The 22,464-nt window shown below is 56.1% G+C and overlaps 1 protein-coding gene across 2 annotated transcripts in view; it reads left to right on the forward strand.

The window, feature by feature from the left end:
* ZBTB7C (zinc finger and BTB domain containing 7C) overlaps positions 1-22,225 on the forward strand; it is a 342,004-nt gene extending 319,779 nt beyond the window's left edge. For both annotated transcript variants that reach the window (XM_026496274.4, XM_057313104.1), the window contains 2 exons: positions 8,605-9,831; positions 19,635-22,225. In XM_026496274.4, coding sequence (XP_026352059.2) covers positions 8,621-9,831; positions 19,635-20,286 — 1,863 coding nt within the window. In that variant the 5' untranslated portion in view covers positions 8,605-8,620 and the 3' untranslated portion in view covers positions 20,287-22,225. The remainder of the gene's footprint in view (positions 1-8,604; positions 9,832-19,634) is intronic.
* Positions 22,226-22,464: the final 239 nt, after the last annotated feature.

Raw genomic sequence — 22,464 nt, forward strand, 5'->3', positions numbered from 1 at the left:
CAGGCTCCTGTCTGTGCCTCATTTTCCCCATCTGTAAAATGGGCATAAAGTTTATGCCAGCCTTGCCTACTTCCTGGATTAGAAGTACAGGAGACAAGAGCCATGGAAGGGCCTTGGAAGATTGTCATGCCCTACACGAGCCAGGGGTGGCCCTGGGAGCACGTAAAGGCTGTTCTCGGGGTATCATTGGGAGAGGTGCTTAAATAGTGTGGGCTTCTAGAAAACTATGCGAAAGGCAAACTAGTTCCCAGTAAGGTCCTACTTCCCTCTGCCAAGACATCTGTTAGGGGTTCACATCCTTCCTGGACTTCGTCACTGCGGATGCTTCTTGAGAGCTGACTGTGTACCAGGGGCACTTCACGCGCCTTACGTCATCACACCCACAGGATGACTCGAGGGAGAGACCTGACTGTCATCCCCATTGCACAGATGAGGAAACCGAGCTCGAGGAGGGTAATGGCCAGAGGCCATCAGCAGGGGAGCCCGGATGTGGACCCAGGCAGTCTGAGAACGGGCCCTCACCCTCCACCACCCCGAGTAGGGCCTCCTGTTCCCAGAAGGCCATCAGTCCCCTTCAGGCACCTGCTGGCTGAACACCGCTTCTTCCACGATCCCACTTGGGATCCAGGTTGAACGTAGTTTCAGAGGGGATTCTGGAAACCTAAAGCCTTCCAGATCCAAATGGTGCTCTTCCCGCCCCCCTGTCCGGTGAAACGCTCTCTACCCTGCACAGCACAGACAAGGCCGCTCCTCCTGAGAGCCGGGCCTGATCGCCCGGCCATGGGTCTCTGGTGCCTTTCTGTCCGTACCTCTCATTTGTACTTGGCACTGAGACCCCTGACACACATGGGTCTCAGCCCCCTGGCACACATCCCTCGGCCCTGGCTCTGATAAATCTCCAAAGTTAGAGACAAGCTTTGGGGAGAAGCATTCAAATCCCAGTTAGACTTTGGAGGAGGCAGCATGGTGGAGGGGAATGAACACGAGCGTTGGCACCAAGTGCCCCTGGGTTCAAATCCTGCCGTGACACTTGCCGGCTTGTGGCTTTGGTAGCTCACTTACACTCTGCATACCGGCTTCTGGATCTCTAAATTGGAGGTGAGGATGAAAAATAGGTACCTTTCAGAACTGTGTCAGCTGAGGAAGAATTTGAGGTGCAATGACCGACTTGTTACGAGCCATCCATAAATGGTAGCTAGTATCGATTATTATTGTAAATGCTAGCCAGCTCGCTTGACTGGTTATGAAACAGGACACAGAATGATACCAAAATTCAAGTCACATTCAAGAAATTTGTACTGGAGGACTTCTAAAGCTGGGTTTCTTTCCCCTTCCTCCCTCCCTCCCTCCCTCCCTCCCTCCTTCCTTCTTTCTTTCTTTCTTTCTTTCTTTCTTTCTTTCTTTCTTTCTTTCTTTCGGGAGAGAGAGAGTGAGCTGCGGGAGGTGGTGAGGGAGGGGCAGAAGGAGGGAGAGAATCTTAAGCAGTCTCCACACTCGGCCTGGAGCCTGATGTGGGGCTCAGTCTCAGGACCCTGAGATCATGACCTGAGCCAAAATCAAGAGTTGGATGCTTAACCAACTGAGCCACCCAGGCACCCCTAAAGCCAGGTTTCTATAAGGCATTCCTTATAGAATATTCCTGATGGCCCTTCCAATCGCCCTGCCCCCACCACTTTTCTGTTTCTTTTATAGGACCACTCCTCCCCTCCTTAGCTAGTACACTGATGGCATGCCCCCTCCTCCTGGTTGGGAGAGAGAGGGTCACAAGCACCATACCTGGGGTGAATAATGTTCTCATTCTACAGTTGAGTAAACAGAGGCCCAGAGATGAGAAGTGCTGCTTTGGTCAGACAAGGCTACTCAGACCTCCCTGGGCTCTAGAACCTTCCCCGGAGGGCAGAGGCCCAGGGGAGGTCCTCTGGAGTGATGACCACATTGGAGAAGTTTTCACCCATCCTGCGTTCTCCCTCTTCCACCTCCTTCCACCATCTCCAAGCTCCTCTTCCCCCTCTTCCCCTCTCTCCCACTTCCCCCTGTGTTTCTGATCTTTGGGGTTTTTTCCTATCCCCTCCCAACCAGAGGTTTATATTTTGCATTATGCCTCTCCCGGCTGCTGAGAGTTTTTGTTTGGTTTTGTGTGTGTGTGTGTGTTTGTGTGTGTGTGTGTGATTCTCTTTCCTGAGTGTGTTATTCTTGGAGACAGGACTGCCCTGGGCTTGGGCGATGGAGGGGATGGAGGAAGGGGATAGAGGGCCTGGGCGGGAAGGTGGGGGTGTGGCGTGGCATCCCCTTGGGGACACTGCAGTCTGCTGGCCCTCTAGGGCATGGGAATCTTAGGGTCACCAGGGAAGCTCCCAGAGTGCACTGAGGGGGCACTTCTTCCCAAAGAGACAATGAAATAGCGAGTGGCAACCCCGCCTCCTGCCTGGAAAAACAGCCCCCAGTGACATGATTACATCCGCTCCTCCAGGAATGGGACAAAAGCTGTGAACCAAGGCACACTGAAAAGTCGTTGCTGGGCAGGCAGGCCAGCCTTCGTGTCCAGGGTCACCCAGGCCTGTTGCCCCCTCCTCATCTCCATTTTGCACCTGTAGCTTCTTGAAATCATGACAATAGTTACCAGGTTTTCCATGACCTTGAGATGATAAGATGAAGAAACAGAAGCCCAGAGAGGCAGAGGGGACTCCCAAAGTCACACAGCTAAGGGTTCCCGATTCCCAGTCCCAGCAGACATGACTCCAAGAGCACGCGAGATGGGACATTTAGTTAGGGACGGCCACCCTCCATTCCCTAGTGGGCTCCAATGAGACTCTGACCACCAACCCACAGGTCAGTGGGTTGTGTCTCCTCTATTTTAAAAGGTGGGAGAAAGCTTAAATAATTGTAAGAATTTTCTCTGAGAAACATTTAAAACGTGTTTGTCTTTAAAGGAATAAGCCCTTAGCAAGCAAGAAAACCTGGCTCTCCATAAAGAACTGATTTTCTGGGATTTTACTGATCTTGACTTGATACTTAACAGTCACAGTTTCATTTACAAACCATCACCTGAGATGTGTCTCTGAGCACAAGGACCCTGCTGCCCATGTGGCAGCTCGGTGGGAATTTGGAGAAGGTGCCATTTCCTCACTACGTCTACTTGCATCTATCAAAACAGCCTTGTAAAACGCTGATTTTGTTAGACTGAAGCTTTTAACCGCCATCTGCTCAACAGTGCATATCTATAATGTCTGTGAAGTCAGTAGTGCCCCTGTGTAAGCCACCTATTGCTGCATAACAAATCCTCTAAAATCAAGAAACTTAAACCAAAAGTAAACGTTTGCTATCTCACAGTGTCTGCGGGTCAGGAATTCAGGAGTAGCTTGGCTAGGTGCCTTCGGTTCAGCATCTTTTGGAGAGTTACAGGCAGGCTGTCAGTGGGGCCACTGTCATCTGAAGGCTTGACTGGGGCCAGAGGACCCACTCTCACAGTGGCTCATTTGCACAGCTGGTGAGCTGGTGCTGGCTGCTGGCAGGAAGCCATGGTCCCTTGCCATGTGTACCTCTCCATAGGACTGCTTGAGTGTCCCCATAACATGGCAGCTGGCTTCCCCCAGAAAGCCTTTTATGACCTCCTGTCAGAAGTCACACACCATCACGTCCACAAACGCCATTGGTTACTCAGGTCAGCCCTACTCATGAGGAAGGGGACCACTCAAGGCCATAAGTCCTTGCTACCAGGAGGCAGGAATCATGGGGTGGGGGACAACTTTGAGTCTGCCCTTAGAGGCGGTGCCATTGTATAGTGAAGACCTGCACAACAGTAATTTCAGTGCTGCCGGGCCCCTGCCGTAGACCTTCACCAACCGCGTGCCGGGACCGTGCTAAGCATCGTAATGACAGTCTGCCCTCAAGCAGCTTAGAATCTAGCAGAAACACCAAGACACAGAAAATACATTACAGTACAAGGCAGAGTAAGATAAATGGCTGGAGTCATCAGGAGTTCGGGAGATTAAAGGCTGGAGAGGCCTGGCATCTGAACTGAGAGATGGAGAAAGGGTATCTGAGTGGAGTCTTGAAGTGTGGGTGGTGTGGGGCCCCCTGGAGAAGGAGGATGCTGGATGTGCGGGGTGGTGGGTGCTGTCCAGCCAGGAGCTTGGCATGAGCAAAGGCACAGAGGCTGAGAAGCAAGATTCGTGTTGGATTAGAGGAAAGAGGGTGCAGGGCTAGGATGTGGGGCACATGTGGGATCAGTGCTGTGGGCAGTCAGCTCAGAAGGTGCCACGGGAAAGCCTGATGGAGCCTCAGCTCCGTCTCCTCCTCTCCCCTCCTCCCCTGTCGCCCGGCGGAGCTTTGCCAGAACCCCCAGCAAGGGGGCTGCTGGCACGGAGCAGGGGAGGCTGCCCAGGAGCAAGTGGGTGAGTTCTAGGGTCCCCCCTGGGGTCTCAGAGGAGCCGCTGCCCACTCTGACGAAGGCAGCGTCCCGGAGCTTGCTTGGGAAGTCTTCCTGATGCTGCAGCCCCTGTGTCCGGCCATGCCCTTGTCTGCCCACTGCCCCTGCCTGTGTGGCCCTCCCGGGAAGGTAAGGCCAACCTCCCCTGCCGACCCAAATCCTTCCCACCCCTCCTGCACAGAGCCACGCCTGAGCCCCTCTGAATGCCCGGAGTCTGGGCCCCTCAGGTGATGGCGGGGACCGCCGGCCCTTCTTGGTTGCCTCTGTGGAGCAGGGGTAGGAGGTAGGTCGGTTGTGGTTAAGAGCTTGGCCTGGGGAGCCAGGCTTCAGACTGAGATCCTTATGCCATGACTTTATGTTTCTGTGATTTATCCTTTGCGCCTCCTTCTCCGCCTCTGTAAGATAGGGACGCTGATGATGATAGGAGCTAAATCCCAGTGGTTGTGAAGATGAGCAGGCCTGAGGCCTGATGACGGTCCTGATCCTCATTCGGGAACCCCGTCGTGTAGGGTGGGCCTTGGCCTGCGGAGAGAAGGTGCTGGCCGAGGTTGGCCCGGCCCTGTCCTGCCAGTCGGCCCTAGGAGGCCTGAGTGTCTGAAGCAGGAAGCTGGGGGCCAAGGCGGTGGGGACCAGGGTCCTCAGGTCCCCTTACTCACTGCACAGAAGGTCATGTTGCACCTGGCTGCAACGAGCCGCCCACCTGGGACGCACAGCAGCCATGGCAGCTGGGAAGGAGCCACCCAGCCTGGAGCCTCTCAACTTGCCGGGGATTCTCAAGCCCTCCACTTTCCCTCTGGCGCCCACCATGACAGCAGGGAGGCCTGGGGTGTCAGGGAAGGAAGGAGCCTCAGAACTCACTCTGTGGCATGGACAGTGGAAGCCCGCAGGCTGGGGATGCCCTCCCCGGTCAGAGAGAAAGAGGGGAGTCCTACATAGGACCTCAGGGGGAGCTGAGCCTCCCAGAGAGATGTAGAAGTGGAATGGTTTCTCAGTAGACGAGAACCAAGTTAAATGGGGCCATTCAGAGCAGAACTTGGCCCCCCAGACCTAGAGCGCCTTGGTGGGACTGCCCACTTTGCACTTGCTGTTCCCAAAGCCTGGAATACTGTTCCCTACATTGTCCCATGACTGGATCCTTCTCACCATCCAGGCAAAGGACACCTCCTCAAGGAGGCCCTCCCTGACCACTCTGAGTAAAGTAGTCTCCCTTTCCCCACCACCTCACCCACTACTGTAGATAGATGATAAATAACATTGGGGTGGAAGAAGATTTATTAATTGGTTTAGGTTGTTTCCTATCATTTGATTTTTTAAATTGAACTTTTTATTTTTGACGTAATTTGTTGATTCACGTTTGGTTTTAAGAAATAATCCAGATATCCCACGTCCACCTTACCCAGTTTTCTCCAATGGTAACAGCTTTCAAGATCACAGTAAGACATCAACCACGAAACTGATCTTGACGCAGTCTAATTACAGGACATTCCTGTCACCAGGAGGGTCGCTCCTGTGGCCCTTTGATAGCCACGCCCACCTTCCTCCTGCCCCGCCCCCTCCTCAGCCACTAGCAACCCCTCCCATGTTCCGCATCTCTATAATTATGCCACCTTGAGAACATTATGTAAATGGAATCATACAGGATGTAACCTATTGGTATTGGCTCTTCTCACGCTGGCTTATCCAGGGATTTTTATGTATCAGTAGCTCCTTCCTTTTGATTGCTGACTAGTCCTCCCCGGTATGGACACGCCACGGCTTGATGAACCATTCACCTGTTAAAGGACAGCCGGGTTCCTTCCAGTTACTGACTACTATACGCGAAGCTGCTGGGAACATTTGCATTGAGGTTGCGTAGATCCAAGTCTTTCTTTCCCTGGGATAAGTGCTCAAGAGTGGCCTGCTGCGTCATATGGTAGCTGCAGATTTAGATTTTTAAGAAACCACCAAATTGTTCTCCAGAGAGGCTGTGCCATTTTGCATGCCCACCAGCGATGGCTGAGTGGTCCAGTTTCCCCACATCCTTGCCAGCATTCAGTGTTATCACTGTTTTTATTTTAGCCATTCTGAGAGGTGTGTGGGGAGCTCTCATTCCTCTTTGGTGAATCTTGCGTATCTTCATCACAGTTACGTCTCTGCAAACTGGGTTAGAGCAAGGGCCTTCTTAGTCTGCTCTCTGTGCGTCCCCAGAGGTCAGGGCAGTGCCTGGTGGAGGGAGAAACCCAGTGACTGTTTAGGGAATGAGTGCACAGCCTGTGGGGTCTCTGGCCCTTTTAAAGATGAGAAGGTGGGAAGGCAGCAAGGCCTTCATTCTGGGAAAGCTTCTGAGCCCCTCCTCCCAGTGGGATGGCTCAGGGAAGCCTTGGGCCCTTGGTGATGGGAGGGGATGGGAGGGGAAGGAGCACCAGCACCCTGCACTTCCCGCCAAGCTCCTGGTACCTCCAGACCCCCTTCCGGGCACATACTGTGTGCCCAGCACTCCTCGCTCCTCCCCTCCCACTGCATCTGCCTTCCCAGGGTAGAAACATCCAGAAGATAAAAGTGTGGAGATCCCCAAAGCTCTTCCCATGGGAGCACAAGGCTTTCATGTTGTGTTTTTATTTTTATATTCTCTCCACTGTAATCGCACTGGGGTACGGGCCGGGCCTTTGCTAGGATTTATGCATGGGCCACAATCAAGCTTTGCCCTAAGAAGAAGGGTCCTCCAGGTAGTGGCACAAAAATTGAGCTGGCTTTTTGTCCAGGTCGAATCTGCTGACTTGGGCTGTGAGTCTTGCTCCCTGCAGGGAGGTGATACCTGGTGTCCTCTGTCCTGCACCTCTCCCTCCTGGTGGCTCTCACTGGCCACACTTCATTTTTATATATATAGAATGCTAAGGGGTCTCAGAAGAGGCTTCTCCCTGTAGGGGATGCGTTTCCCTGAGGGTAACAGAATACAGACAGGATACATTAACGAACAAGATACTCGAATTTAACACGGAATTTAAATGTGTATTTATACCTGAAACAGCTCACAGATATACATATAGAGGAGGTCAGTATTTAAAAAAAAAAAAAAAAAAGATCAAGATTTGCCAAAGGAGAGAAACTTCATCAACTGAGATGAAGCCAGAAGTGAGGTCCACAAGGCAAAACCTATGCCCTAAGGCCCCCATTCCTGTGCCGAAAATGGGCCACGAAATTGGTTTTAAGGTTCCTAGTGGCTGTATTCGTGCTCGGCCTGCCATAAGAGAGCAGCCCGGGCTCCTACAACAGAGATGGATTTTCTCACGGTTCCGGAGGCTGAAAGTGCAAGGTCAAGGTGTCTGCAGGTTTGGTTTCTTCTGAGGCTTCTCTCCTTGACTTGTCTTCTCACCATGTCTTCATGGGGTGGTCCCTCCGTGTGTGTCTGTGGCCTCCTTTCCTCCTACAAGGATACCAGTCAGACCAGATGAGGGCTCACTCCTACGACCTGGTTGTAACTTTAATCACCTCCTCAAAGGCCTTACCTCCAAAGACGGTCACATTGTGAGATACCGAGGGTTAAGACTTCAACATAAACGGGGTGGGCGGGGCACCCCAGCTCAGCTCCTAACAGGAGCCAATAGGATCAAGACGGTCATGCATTATCTGAGTCAGAGGTTTGGGGGGAAAAAACAAAAAACAAAAACCACACACACACACACAAAAACAGAGCATTTTCCCAGCAGGAGCCCTGAGTGGTAAGAGAACTTCCCCCTATGGCCTTGACCCATGGTTGTCGTGGGAGTAGGTGGTGGACGCCATCCCCGTAGCACACAGAGCGGTTGAGGCTCACGTGGTCCATTCTGGTGTTTCGCAGCTGCTTGCTAATGAAGTGGAATTCAGTGAAAACGTGCTCGCGAGAAGCTTCCACAGCCTGGGCTGCATGGCATATGCCAGCTGCCCGGTGAGAAGCCTGACTCCAAGGGCCTCTGGGGTCCCCGGAGAGAGCCTGCATGTCGGACAGTGAAAAGCCAGGCTCTGAGCTGCAGGGGGTGTTTGGCAAAGCCAAGGGGGAGGAGGGCCGGCCTCCTGGTGGAGGGGGAGGCCTTAAGCAAAGGCAGAGGTGCTGCGGGCAGCGCACCTGCCAGCCTGGCCTCCCCGGGGGCCCCAACGCTGGGGGTCCCCTCCCGGGACGACGCCTCTAACCCCGGTCTCCTCTCTGTGCGTCCCCTCAGGGCTCTGGCTGAGACCATGGCCAATGGCATCGACGAGCTCATCGGCATTCCCTTCCCCAACCACAGCAGCGAGGTCCTGTGCAGCCTGAACGAGCAGCGGCACGATGGCCTGCTCTGCGACGTGCTGCTGGTGGTGCAGGAGCAGGAGTACCGCACGCACCGCTCCGTCCTGGCGGCCTGCAGCAAGTACTTCAAGAAGCTCTTCACGGCCGGCGCCCTAGCCAGCCAGCCGTACGTCTACGAGATCGACTTCGTCCAGCCCGAGGCCCTGGCCGCCATCCTGGACTTCGCCTACACCTCCACGCTCACCATCACCGCCTCCAACGTCAAGCACGTCCTCAACGCCGCCAGGATGCTGGAGATCCAGTGCATCGTGAACGTGTGTCTGGAGATCATGGAGCCCGGCGGGGACGGCGGGGAGGAGGACGACAAGGAGGATGACGACGACGACGAGGATGACGAGGACGAGGAGGATGAGGAAGAAGAGGAGGAGGAAGAGGAGGAGGATGACGATGACGACACGGAGGACTTTGCCGATCAAGAAAACTTGCCTGACCCCCAGGACATCAACTGCCACCAAAGCCCTTCCAAGACGGACCATCTCACAGAGAAGGCCTACTCGGACACGCCCAGGGACTTCCCCGACTCCTTCCAGGCCGGCGGCCCCGGGCATCTGGGCGTGATCCGGGACTTCTCCATCGAATCTCTGCTGAGGGAGAACCTGTACCCCAAGGCCAACATCACCGACAGGAGACCCTCCTTATCTCCGTTCGCCCCCGACTTCTTCCCGCACCTCTGGCCAGGGGACTTCGGTGCCTTCGCCCAGCTGCCCGAGCAGCCCATGGACAGTGGGCCACTGGACCTGGTCATCAAGAACCGGAAGATCAAGGAGGAAGAGAAGGAGGAGCTGCCCCCACCCCCACCGCCCCCCTTCCCTAGCGACTTCTTCAAGGACATGTTCCCCGACCTTCCCGGGGGGCCGCTGGGCCCCATCAAGGCGGAGAGTGACTACGGTGCCTATCTCAACTTCCTGAGTGCCACCCACCTGGGGGGCCTCTTCCCGCCCTGGCCGCTGGTGGAGGAGCGCAAGCTGAAGCCCAAGGCCTCCCAGCAGTGCCCCATTTGCCACAAAGTCATCATGGGGGCCGGGAAGCTGCCGCGGCACATGAGGACCCACACCGGGGAGAAGCCATACATGTGCAATATCTGTGAGGTCCGCTTCACCAGGTGCGTATCACTGCCCTCGGGGGGGTTGGAGTAGGGCACGGAGGGCTGGGATGGAGACAGCCGGCTCGGGGGAAGCCCAGCTGGATCCGAGATGCATGGCAAGTTTATTTGCTCGAAGGCGTGCTAGGCATTACCTGGTGTGGGGATTTCCAAACTCGTTTTAAGAGCTAAAATGTTTTCGAAATACAGTATGAGGTGGAAGGCCAGGATAGGGTAGAGATGAGAGCAGAGCTGTTCTGGGTAAGTCAGAAGGGAGGGGCCTCGGCCCCTTGCTTGCTTGACCTCCCTCTCCCCTTCCCCACTGTGGATCCAGGGAGCCAGGTTGAAGCCCCCGCATGGAGTGCCGCCTCTTTATTTCACTGGGTGCACGCTCGGCCTGCCAGGGACTGTCCTAAGTGTGCCGCACAGGCCGTCGTCACGGCCACGCCCTGGAAGGTGGAGAGGTGCTGTGGCCTTTGTCTGCAGATGAGCAGTCGGCCCCCTGTGGCCAGGTGGCCACCGTAAGCACGCGGAGAGGAAAACGCCCGAGCTGGGACTCATATGACAGCAAAACCTGTGACCAGGAGCCCCCAGAGACCCCTGTAGTCCTCTCAGTCCTCTTCTGGATCTGATCTGAGGGATAAGCCTCTTAATGTTCTCCCCCTTGACTCTCCACGTTAGGAAGGGGTTAACTTTATGTGGTTATAAAATTTGAAATTTGAAATCAATACATTACAAACCCTCCATCTTTCACAGACTCTGTGCCGTTCAGCAAGTGTGTGCTACGTACCTTCTCTCACTGCGACTTGTGGGTTCAAAACTGACTGGTGGGATGCCGTGGGCTCAGATGTGTTCCCTGCTCGGTTTTGCTGGCCCTCATCTTGGGAAAACATGGTCTGTTGGTGCTGTTTGTGGTCACTGGTGTGAGGCTGACCCTCCCGGCCACTTCGACAGTGGAGAAAGTTCCAGTGAGTGGTGTTGTATCAGGGCTTGGTGATTTCTGTGGATCGAATGTGGACAGAGCCTGGTGGACACCTGCCCCGTGACCATGACTTCCCTGACTAGGTCCTTTCCCCTCATTGCCTCTGTCCCTGGCAAAGAACTCCCCTTGAGACCCACACTTGTGCCAGTGGTGCCATTACCCCATATTTTCTTGGAGATTTCTTTTTGGGAACTGCTGGGGGCTCGTTGTTTGGATTTTCCTCGGTGGGCCCCAGCTTTGGCCTTTGAGGAGAGAGTGACTTTTTTTAAATTAATTAGTTAATTTTTTTTTTTTGAGCCAAGTTGAATAATAGCAAATCAGGAACAGTACTTTTCAGGGGAAAAAATAAGATGAGTCTTATAAAGTAATGAGATCCACTATCTTGGGTGGCTTCAAAACTCTATTTGAGGTTTCCTGAGAAGGGTATCAGAAATCTGTTCATGTGACAGTGGCATGGCTAGCAGAGCTCTGCGGGCTCCTCTGGTGACTGTTTCGAGGGACAATACTGGTTGTTTCCAATTTGGCCTTGGGGTCCCCGCACAGCTGCTTCTGCGAGGGAAACCCCAAACAGAATCTCTTCCAAATGCTTGGAGCTGGCAGTGGAGGGAACGTCTCCAGGTGCAGAGGGGCAGGGCCCCACGTACCCCAGGTGCGGCCCCTTCTTCCCCACAGTGCTGACCTCAGGGCGCTCTGTTCCTGTTACTGCCACTGAGCAGCTGGACCCAGAGTGCCTGGGACTCCCCTCCCCTGGGATATCCCTCACTAATGGCCCTGCCACGCTAGTCACCCCCACCACCCCACCGCCACCACTGCCTTCCCCTGAATTCACCTTCGCCCCACAGGCCAGGCTAGAACACCTGGACGACGTGTGACAAAAGCACGGGGATAATATTGGGGAGATAAACTAGGGCGCAATCCACCTTCGAGTACCATTCACCCATTTCCAGCCTGTGACTCCCAGCCCAGTCCCTTGGGAATGACTTCAAAGACAAGGACACTCTTCACGGGCCAGACCCAGCAAAGCCATGTCCCAAGTCAGCCAGAACACCCCCTCCTCCCATCTGGGGTCCACATCCCTAATTTCCCACACCTGTTGCCTTCACACAGGGCTGACTCCGGGACCCCTCTTCCCTTCAGGGGAGCCCCGGCTATTTGGCTACAGGGGGATGCACGTCTCAGCATGCCACACGGCGAGCCTGCCCAGCACCCCAAGTCCCTTCCCTCTCTGGCCCTCCCCCCCCCCCCGGGCCTTTCCCACACACACAGCCTTCTGCGCAGGCCACACCAGTCTGTGGGCCCTGCCTTCCCTAGGGAAAGTGTTAACTTGGTCAGTCACTGCAGACAGACTTCTTGCCCTCCTGACACAAGAACATTCTCTGAGTAGGCCTCCTGGTTCAGGCAGGACACTGGGTTGTATAGGAGGGCTGCATTCCAGAACCCTCCCTCCCAGCGCATTCCTGATGATCACTTAGGGGGCCTCTGTGCTGGTAGCTTCACCAGCCCTCCCGGCCAGATCAGCCGTGGGTCTGCCCTGCCCTGCCCTCCCTCCGGTCCGTCCCTGCTCAGCTCAGCTCCCGCCATCTGGGCCCCCTTGAAGCAGCTGCATTCCTGCCTCAGTCAGCACCTCCCCTCACCCAGCTCCCACTGGGCTCTGACCCTGCTGAGAAAGATCAGAGTTGCTCTTGGGGGCCCCCTTCCCAGAAGCAGAGGCGCCCCGGAGTGGGGGGGAGGTTGGACATTTTCCTGGCCTCCTCACACAAGGGACTCTGGGGACTTGATTTCATACCGTGGGCTGTGGCTGACCGCCCTCCCTATCACATTCTTCGGAATAGCTGGCCCCTGCTTCCCTCCTGCCCCCTCCCGGAGCTGCCCCGCAAGGCTTCTTCTCTGTCCCCTGGCCTGTCCCGGTTGGGTTTCTCATACCTCTCCCTGTAGTCAAGTCCCCCTGCAGCCCTTCCACGGGGACCTTCTTGGGGGCTGACTCCCTGCACCACCGCCCACAACACCTTCCCTCCCTCCCCAGATGGAGAGGCACTTATTTCAGCAGCCGCTTAAAGCAGCCGCTGCCTCTTTGACTCAATTCCCAGCCTCCCTTGCCAGGCCAAGCCGCTCCTGGGGCCCTGGCCCCCCAGAGGCTGAGGGAGCCTGGACTGGCCGCCCTCGACTCCTCCTCTTGGACACTCTTTTCCCTTTCTTTCCTTAAACACAGCTGAGCTTCCGCTCGCTGGTCAGGCCTCCTTTCCCTTCCCCTTGATGCCGACCCCACCTCCCATCACCCCAAGGGATGTTGGAGGAGCCCACCCTCCTGCAAAGTGGCCTTTTGGCCCGGGCTCCAAGTTATGGCCTCAGATGCCAACTCCCAGGATGTCCACGCCCCATGGGAACGTGGTGGCTGAAGGATCGGGGAGTCCTTCCCACAGAACCCATTCTGCCCCTAAAGCCCTCCCTGTAGCTCTCCTTCTATGGTTCTCCAAGAAGAGAGGGGAAGGCCTCCCCCGCCATGGTGTTGTCTCTTACTTGGCGTCAGACCCTCACCTCTCGATTTTAACCAGCCCTGGGGACCATTGGCTTTCCACTGATCCTTCCAGAAATGAGACACCCCCGGAGCCCCAGGCAGGGCCTCAAAGCCTTCAACCAGACTATGTCTCTTTGGCCGCATCCTGTCCCCTCCTAGCTCTGGTCACCCTGCAATCACTTGGAGTCCTTCTGCCTGTGCCTCGCACCCCGAGCAGCATTCTCTGGCCAGCTGTGACCTCACCGGTTTCCACCAGGCCTCCTGCCACCAGCCCATAAAGGCTGCAAGGCTTCGCCTCCGACACCTGCCGCCAGCACGAGCCTCCTGCTGGTTGCTCCACACCCCGGCAGTGGTCTGCTCTCCAGACCAGGCCAGGAACCTGGCTGCTGCCTTTTTCCTGTATTTTCCTTTTAGCCCTCCCACTCCTGGCAGCCCTGGGGACCTTATTAAGATAATGCAATGTCATTAGCAGTGGCACCAGGAAGAGGGTTTGTCTCGACCATCAGGTTACCAAGAAGTGTGGGCGGATGGTGCTGGGAAAGCATTATCGCGATTGGGAGCCCTCATGGAGGCTGGGGACCCTGGGCGAGACCCCGTGGCCCTTTTCTTCACTTGGGGGCATGAGCTCATAAGGACCGGCATATCTTTCCCACCACGATGAGCTCTCTGGGCTGGAAGGGGGAATGCAGACCAAGGCTTGGGAGCACATGGCCTGGGCTGGTCCCCAGGGCAGGGTCGCGGAAGGGAATGGCAGACCAGGGAGTCAGGGCGAGCCAGAACACACTGGCGTTGGAGCTGGGGGTTCTGAGAACAGATCCTGCACCAGCAGGTCATGGGTCAGTCAACAAACGCACCATGAGCCCCCACTGCACGCTCCGTGTGGTGTACCAACCGCACAGAATACAAAAGAGTCTGACAGGTTCTCATCAAAGCAGGTTGGGTAGCTTCGGTGCCGCGGACTGAGCGAGGGCTGAGAAAGCAGTGCGGGCACCTGCTGTGCAGCTGGACGGGGGTGGGGCGGTCGTTAGGGGACTCAGTGTCTCAGCGCACTGTGGAGGCTTGGGAAGAGCACCAGAGTGGTAATCAGGGAGCCCGGGTTCGGGGCCTAGTTCTGCCTCTAACGGGTAGGGTGACCTCGGCCTCCTCCCCTCTCTGAGCTTCGGGTTCCCATGTGTCATATGCGGGCCTTAGAGCAGGTATTTCCGACGGTTGCCCGCAGGCCCATGACTCCATCCATATATTGCCCGAGATCAGGGAAGCTATGCACACATTGCCACAGCCTCTCTGTCCCCGCTTCCTCGTGGTGAAGGTGGCAACACCAACTCCATAGGCTTCGGTGAGATACAGCGTCACCGCCCGGTTCGCAGAGAGTATCTGATCCCTGCTCATGACTCGTCCTGACAGCCTTGCTTCCTTATCTGCAGCGGCTGGGTCAGTGCTCCCTGCCTGGGAATGTGCTCCTCCTGCATCATCTTGCTGCCTGGGCTTCCGACCAGACAGGGCTGCAGGAGCCGGGGACAAGGCCCCTGCCCAGGAAATAACATGCATAGAAAACAGAAGCCACAAAGGCGGCCTCTGAGCAAAGTTTCCATCCGCCGAGAGTGCCCGTGTGGTGGAGCAGGGGCCGGAGAGGGTGCAGACGGAGGGGCTTGGCTCCCAGAGCTGGTGCCCTGCCAGGGGGAGGGGACAATGCTGACACCCATGGGGCCATTTTGGGAACAGGGGAAGCTGATGCTGACACACTGTCTTCTGTGGCTCCCTCCTTGCCCCCAGTGACCTAGCTTGAGGGGCAGTGCTCAGGTCCCAGGTGCTCTGGAAGGTGAGGGCCAGGGACAAAACCTGGGTGGACAGGGTAAGGTTTGTAGAGGATTGCCCTTGAATGTGACCTTGAAGGGTAGGGGTGGGGAGTTGGGAGTGGGAGACATGTCAGGCAGTGCAGTTTGCCAAAGTAAACCGAGAAAGAGGTGCAGGGAGGAGGGGGGCTGGAATGAGGGCTCACAGCTGGGGAGGAAGGAGCGTGCACGCCGACATCTGGGCTTGGACCTCTTGTGGGACCCAGAGATGGCACGTTGGTGTCCAAACACAAGATCTGCACAGAAAGGGAAGGAGACGGGGTTTACCAAGCATCCGTTTCATAATATGGCAGCCTTTGCACGGGAGGGAGGGATGGCTAGAAGTCCAGCTCATGCCAGCAGGTGTTCAAAGACACGGAGTTGACCAGAGCGTGGCTGCCGGGCGAACAGCATATCCGTGCGATGTGTGGGTGCAGTAGATGGGTGATATTTTTTCCCAGCTTTACTGAGATATAATTGACATATAACATAGAAGTTTAAGGTCTACAATGTCGTGATACCGCACTAACGTGGTTTTGTACAGATGAACACATCCCTCACCCCAGATAGTTACATTTCGTGTGTGTATGTCCAGAAAACTTCGGATCTACTCTCCTGGCAACTTCCAAGTATACAAGGCAGTATTGTTAACCACAGTCACTGGGGATCCCCCGAACTTACTCATTTAGTAACTGGAAGGGTTAGCTCCTAAGGGCCTTGCACGCCATGCCGAGGGGTAAGTTAGCACATCGGCCGTTGGACAGGGGCAGCCTCAGGAGATTTTTAGTGGGACCACCAGACCTCCAGGCCCAAAAGGAAGTAATGAAGAGCTCAGCTCCTGAGATTCAAGCTGGAACACCTTCCAGCTAAACTTATGCCACCTCCACAAACCAGTCAGATTCATGAGGCAGCAAGGCTAGAAGGGCCGGAGTCTATGAAGCCAGCTAGAAGAAGATTCCGTAGAAGCCCATTCCCCAGATGCAAATGCTCACAGAACACCAGAGGTCACAATTCTAGAGGTCAGGAAACTGAGGCTCAGCGCACCTAAGGACCTGATCCAGTCCTTGCAGCGTGCCTGGCCCCAGGCCTGGCTCTGCCAGTGCACGTGCCGCTATATCCACACGCACAGGTCGTTACAGGAATGAGGAGGACGTGTGCCTTAGAAAGCCATTCCCTCTCTGTCCTCGCTTTCCTCATCTTGAGAGTTAAGAGATTGAACGAAATCAGTATTTTCAAAGTCCCGGCAAGTGTACTGCTAATGGTGCAGGTTACCGGGCTTGCCGGCGCAGACCGTGAATCAGGACATAGTAATGCGATCCCGGTAGACTACATGGTCTCTCCGTTTTTTTCCATCACTAAGTTGTCGTGGGCTTTGCAGCTCTACGAACCCTCCCCACTGCTCCCATGAAAGAAAAGTCACCAAGGAAAGTCACCCTTAGGGACAGGGACAGCTGGCTTCTGCCCAGGGCTGAGCTCCTCCCACGCATGCCCCCCCAGGGGAGGGTGTCTGGCCCCAGGGGCAGAAAGCCGGCTGCAAATGCGCTATTCTGATTGTTCTGGTCTGCACTTTCCGAGACAGCTCTGATAGGCCGCAGGCTGGGAGTCCCCGGTTTGCAAATCTACCTTTCTCAACCTCAGCATAGCTTGCAAATAAACCAGACCCCAGCTGGCTCCCCAGGCCCCTTTGCCCCTCCTGGCTGGATACCTTTGGGAAAGCCGCTTGACTTTGCTGAGCCGCTCGTCCTCTAAGTGAGGAAATTATTCTAGGTATGTTGCATCTGACGCCTGGAACCCAGGTTCTCTCATCAGTCGTGGACAATAGGAACTGGTGTCTGGCCCTAGGTTCAGGTCTGCACAGAGAGGTGAAGTACCTTGCCTGAGGTCACCCAGCCAGTTAGTGGTGGGTCGGCGACTGCGGCAGGGACTCCCAGACCCCTAATGGCGGCCCCACGCCTACACCATAACTTATGTCTGAGGAACAACCTTCCAGGGTCGGTGAAATGGGGTGTTCATCCGCCCATAGCAGGTGCTCAGTAAAGGAAGTGAGAGTCACCTTCTCAGCACTTCTGACACACCTCAGTTAAGTGCTGCGAAAATGGGACTTATTTTGGATGCTCTGGTGACAAGCTTGGGAGACGTGGTGGGTATTTAGAGGAGGCCTTGACTATCTGAAGATCTGCATTGTCCGTTACTCGAGGGTGACCGTCAACATCAATAGTACTAATTACGTGCAGTAGTGATTTTGAAAAATACCCACCCACCTTATCAGGCCATGGAGAGGATTCAGTGAGGGGCTATGCTTAATGCCCCAGTGCTGAGCCCACACTGAACCCTCCGCCAGGCCCTGGGGAGGACGCAGGTCCCCCAGCCAGGGACCAGCTAGCCGCAGCCCTTCCCTGAGAGCCTTGGTGAATGTGTGGGGTCCCAGGACCCGTCCCTGCCGACGAAGTCGCACTGCTCTTGAGGTACAAAGGGCACCGTGCACCCCACTCCCGCAGTGCTGAGGAACGAGGCCTGAGTTCTAGGCTCTACTCTGCCATTATTCCTCTGGGTGACCTGGGCAAGTTCGCCTCCCGGGACCCCGGCTTGCCCGCCAGCAAAGGTGGTTCTTCAAGTGGCGTGTGAACAAGCAGCAGAGCAGCGGCTGCCACTTGTTAGGAATGTGAATTCTCTGCCCTCTCCCCCGCCACCTCCCAAATCTCTGGGAGCGGGGCCCTGCATGCTGCTCCTCAAGCCCGGGGGGCCCTTCCTATGCAGGTTCAAGTTCAAGACACACCGGCCCAAATGCTCACGAAGACGGCTTCCCATTCAAACCCCCAATCAGCTGGATGACATGTGGGTTATAGATACCATAAGGGCAGCATGCGGGCTGGGGAAGGGAACATGGGATGTCATAGCAGGGTGCTGTGCATCCTGGGCGCAGCTGGTGGGCTGTGGGAGGGGCAGGGACAGGGAGTGGGGACGGGACGAGGGTCTGGTGTGTGGAGACACCTGCCAGCTTCAGACAGCGGCATTCACTTCCTGCTCCCTGCCCGTCCCGCTTCCCACCCCCATCTCCATCTCCGGGGGCCCTCGTGCCTTCCTGGGAGCACAAGTGGAAGGGGTGCCTCTGTCCTCCCTGCTTCTCCTCCCCTGGTCCCTGCCAGCGTACAGGGCAAAGTCTTTTTCTCTCCCGCCCCACCCCTGGGGAACCAGTCCAAAAATGAGAGCCAGTGAGACCTCTAGCGGCCAGGAGACACCAGGAGACCGGGACCTGCTCCTGCTGTCCTGGGGTTATATTGAGCGTGGTTTAAATCTGGCCATTTTAGGGCGGATGCCTGGGCTCCTCACCTGCTCCGACCTCAAACCCGAGCCAAAAATTACAGGCAGATGCTCCCCCCGAGCCCCACCTGCAGGGAGGACGGAGGAGACAGGACACGGAGCTCGTTGGCCTGCCAGGCCTGGTTGGGGAAGGCTGCAGAAGGACCTGAGCCGAGTTCTTGCAGCCCACCTGACTCCACTTCAGCCAGGCTGGAAGGCTCCGTTAGCCAGCTTGTGGAGAGCTCCGTCTTTAGGAAGACAACCCTGTGATGTCAGTTTTCTTTTCAAGATCACCAGGAGGTGTGTTGAATCTAGTCTGACACAAACCCAGATTCTCTCCATCAGCCCCGGACCATGGGAACTGATGTCTAATGCCAAATTCAGCTCGGTGCAGAGATGTTAAGTAACTTGCCTACGGTCATTCAGCATGTTAGTGGTGGGTCTGCAGCTGGAACAGGGGCTCCCAAACCCCAGCAGGAGCCCCACCTTTACACCATACCTTCCCTCTGAATAATAGCACTTAAATCCTGAAAAGCTTTGCCCTAGATTAGGCTACATTCTTGTTGCACCTGGCTCTTTTGTAAACCCTGGAATTCTCTGCAGACAAAGAGGAGAGCCCACAGCTTGGGATGAGAAACCACAGTGCAGGAGACTTGAACAAGGTGTGCCCGGCTTCCGTAGGCTCCCAGATTAGTGCTGAGGACAGACAGATCTCAACAGCCCAGGGGCCAGGATGGGACGTGGGGCTCTGGGCGAAAGCACAGGACCAGCAGGAGGGAAGACTGTTGCCTGGAGACAGCGGGCATGAAATTAGGGTGTGAGTCAGTATCCGAGGTTGTCACACCGTGCAGGGATGGAGGACAGACTGCTGACTGGTGGGGAGAAGTGTCCCCAGCGGGCCCATTTTCCAGGCCAGTGATGGGAGCTTCCTGATTCTGAGCAGAGGAGTAAATGGAGCTCGGGGGGTGAAGGAGGCCTCTCCGGACCGGCTCCTTCTCCAGCCCTCTAATCCACGTGAGTAGCCACGCCTGTGTGGAGTGAGGCAGGGCGTGCAAGGACATCCTAGCATGGGCCCCATTTCTGGACTCGGAGGCCAGGCCGTGGCGAGCTTTGGCAGGTCTGGAGTAAGGGGAAAGAGGCTCGGGGGAGGCTCCTGGCGCTCCGGCGGGGACTGACTCCGGGCTGTGCCTTGCAGGCAGGACAAGCTGAAGATCCACATGCGGAAGCACACGGGGGAGCGGCCCTACCTGTGCATCCACTGCAACGCCAAGTTCGTGCACAACTACGACCTCAAGAACCACATGCGCATCCACACGGGCGTGCGGCCGTACCAGTGCGAGTTCTGCTACAAGAGCTTCACGCGCTCCGACCACCTGCACCGCCACATCAAGCGCCAGAGCTGCCGCATGGCCCGGCCCCGGCGCGGCCGCAAGCCCGCCGCCTGGAGGGCCGCCAGCCTGCTCTTCGGGCCCGGCGGCCCGGCGCCCGACAAGGCGGCCTTCGTGATGCCGCCCGCGCTGGGCGAGGTGGGCGGCCCCCTGGGCGGGGCGGCCGTGTGCCTCCCGGGCCCCAGCCCCGCCAAGCACTTCCTGGCGGCGCCCAAGGGCGCGCTGAGCCTGCAGGAGCTCGAGCGGCAGTTCGAGGAGACGCAGATGAAGCTGTTCGGGCGCGCGCAGCTGGAGGCTGAGCGGAACGCGGGGGGCCTGTTGGCCTTCGCGCTGGCCGAGAACGTGGCGGCCGCGCGGCCCTACTTCCCGCTGCCTGACCCGTGGGCCGCCGGCCTGGCCGGCCTCCCCGGGCTCGCCGGCCTCAACCACGTGGCCTCCATGTCTGAAGCCAACAACTAGGCTGGTCCTCGTCCACCCCGGTCCGGCGGCCCTGCCCCCTCTCCTCCCATCAGGCCTCCCCTGCCCCACCCAGTGGGTCTGAACTTTGTCTTTGAAATCACAGAGGAAACATGAAAAAATATTATCAGCAACAGTGGTATTTTCCAGGCCTCTTGTGGCCTCCTGCCTCCCTTTTGAAGATGTCTGAGATGGACATCTCCTCCCAAAGGGCCTGGAGCCCGGGGCCTGGCCTCCACCTGGCTGTCACTCTGGCTGTCACACAGAAACTCACAGGGGCCCTGCCACAGAGGAGGCCACACCCCGGGTGCCCAGGAGCACTTTGGAGCTGCTGGGGGCTAGATGGAGGGAGGGAGCTTGGCCAGAGGCAGACCGAATGGGGCAGGGCTGAGGCCTACCGTAAGGGCTTGGGGCACCCATCTTAGTCGAGCCGCAGCCCTATGGCAGGGTCTCTACTGACCCGGCTCTGCTGGGCCATTTTTCTAGTCTCCAGCCATCCTAGGATCCTTATGGGAAATGCCCTGTTGGCAGGGAGGGCTTCTGGAATCCGGGCCCTTTTTTCCCCTCACTGTCCTGTGAACTTGGACAGGCCAGTCCTCTCTACCATGCTACGAAGGGGGGCTTGCTAACTTAGCTTCCCCTCTCGAACCCACCCACACACATCTACACACCTATCCCTCCACAAAGAATTCTTGAGAAGGTGGGAGCTTTGCACTCCTCAAGTCCTGTTGCAAATGTCCATCTCCCTGGATCTGGTTTAATCACATCCACCTCTCTGTTAGCACCGGTGAGAAATGTGGCCAAATTAGACCGGGTGACAGAGAGGAGCTGAGGTGTGGCTTGTCCACAGGCAGCTTTGGGGAACTCCAGAGACTGCCCACATCCGCAGGCAGGCAGGCAGGCCACTGTGTCAGGGCCCTTGGGGATGACTCTTTAATCATTGACTCCACCTCTACGCACCCCCTCCAGGGCTGTACAAAGTCTCACGGGACCCCGGGACTCCGGGACCCATACAGAAGGGACGGGAGTCTGTTAACACCTGGTGACTCCCCCCTCCCCCCTGATTCCTGGAAATACACCAAACACCTGGTTACCCAGGGTTTATGTTTGTTGTGGGTTTCTTGGGGCTTTGGGATTGCTGGGGATTGCCCCCTTTGCTGCATTTGAGCACCCTTCACCCCTCCCTCATCCCTCAGGGAGGAAGCTGGGGCGTTTGGCTTCCCTCAGTGGTGGGAGGTAGAGTCCTGGCTCCAGTATGGGTTTGAAGGGCTCTGGGAGTTAGGGCTCCCCGCACACGCTCCCTGGTTCCCGAGTTTGTAGCAAGTTCCGAGAAGGAAGACCGCTTAGCTGGCCCAGTGCCTTCCTGGTCTTCTCTCCCCTTTCCTGCTCCTGCCCCCCTTCTCTTGCTGAGCCGGCCTTTGTTTCTCAGCAGCCCAACAGTGGGAGGGTTCATCTGCATGGATTACCCAGGGCCCGTGTCCCCAATTCAGGAGCTGTGGGCACAAGAGACTTCGGCTCTTCCTATCGCCTTGGCTTCTTCCTGAGCAAAACACAAAAAACAAAAAGGCCAGAGAAGACCACAGACTCTGTCCCCCTCCAAGCTCCCCGGAAGAGAACCCTGACTCCACACTCCCCCAGATGCCATTCCAATTGGAGGGAGCTGCTTCTGACCCCCTTTTGTCTTCAGATGCCATCTTTCTGGGCAGCCGCCTCTTAGATTCCCGGCTCCGTTTCTGACACTTGCTTCTGGGACCCATCCACCGACATCCCCATGTTCCCCCCATCAGCCAAGGGATTGGGGCTGACCCAAACTTTAGAAGAAAACAAGGACAAAGGAACAAATTGGAATCCAGTGGTCTTGGGGCTTTTGTTTTTATTTTGTAAAGGTAATGACTTCTTATAAACGCGGTTTTTCAGATGACTCGTTACTTCTTTTTGTTGTCTCTCGGCCGCAGTTTGGAGTCGTACGTTGTAAAATATCCAAAGATCTTGAGTACTGTATGATGGAGAAGAACTTGACGCAAATGGGTTGTGGGGGGCAGGGGTGCTTGTGTGTTATTTCTTTTTATTTTCTTTCCTTTTTTCTTTTTTTTCCTTTCTTTTCTTTTTTTCCTTTGGTGTTTCAATTTCCCTGTCTGTGGGAAAACTTTGGAATTTTTCCTATTTATAACTTTTTTTTAT

Source organism: Ursus arctos, unplaced genomic scaffold (genome assembly GCF_023065955.2).
Source record: "Ursus arctos isolate Adak ecotype North America unplaced genomic scaffold, UrsArc2.0 scaffold_17, whole genome shotgun sequence".
Classification (NCBI taxonomy): domain Eukaryota; kingdom Metazoa; phylum Chordata; class Mammalia; order Carnivora; family Ursidae; genus Ursus; species Ursus arctos.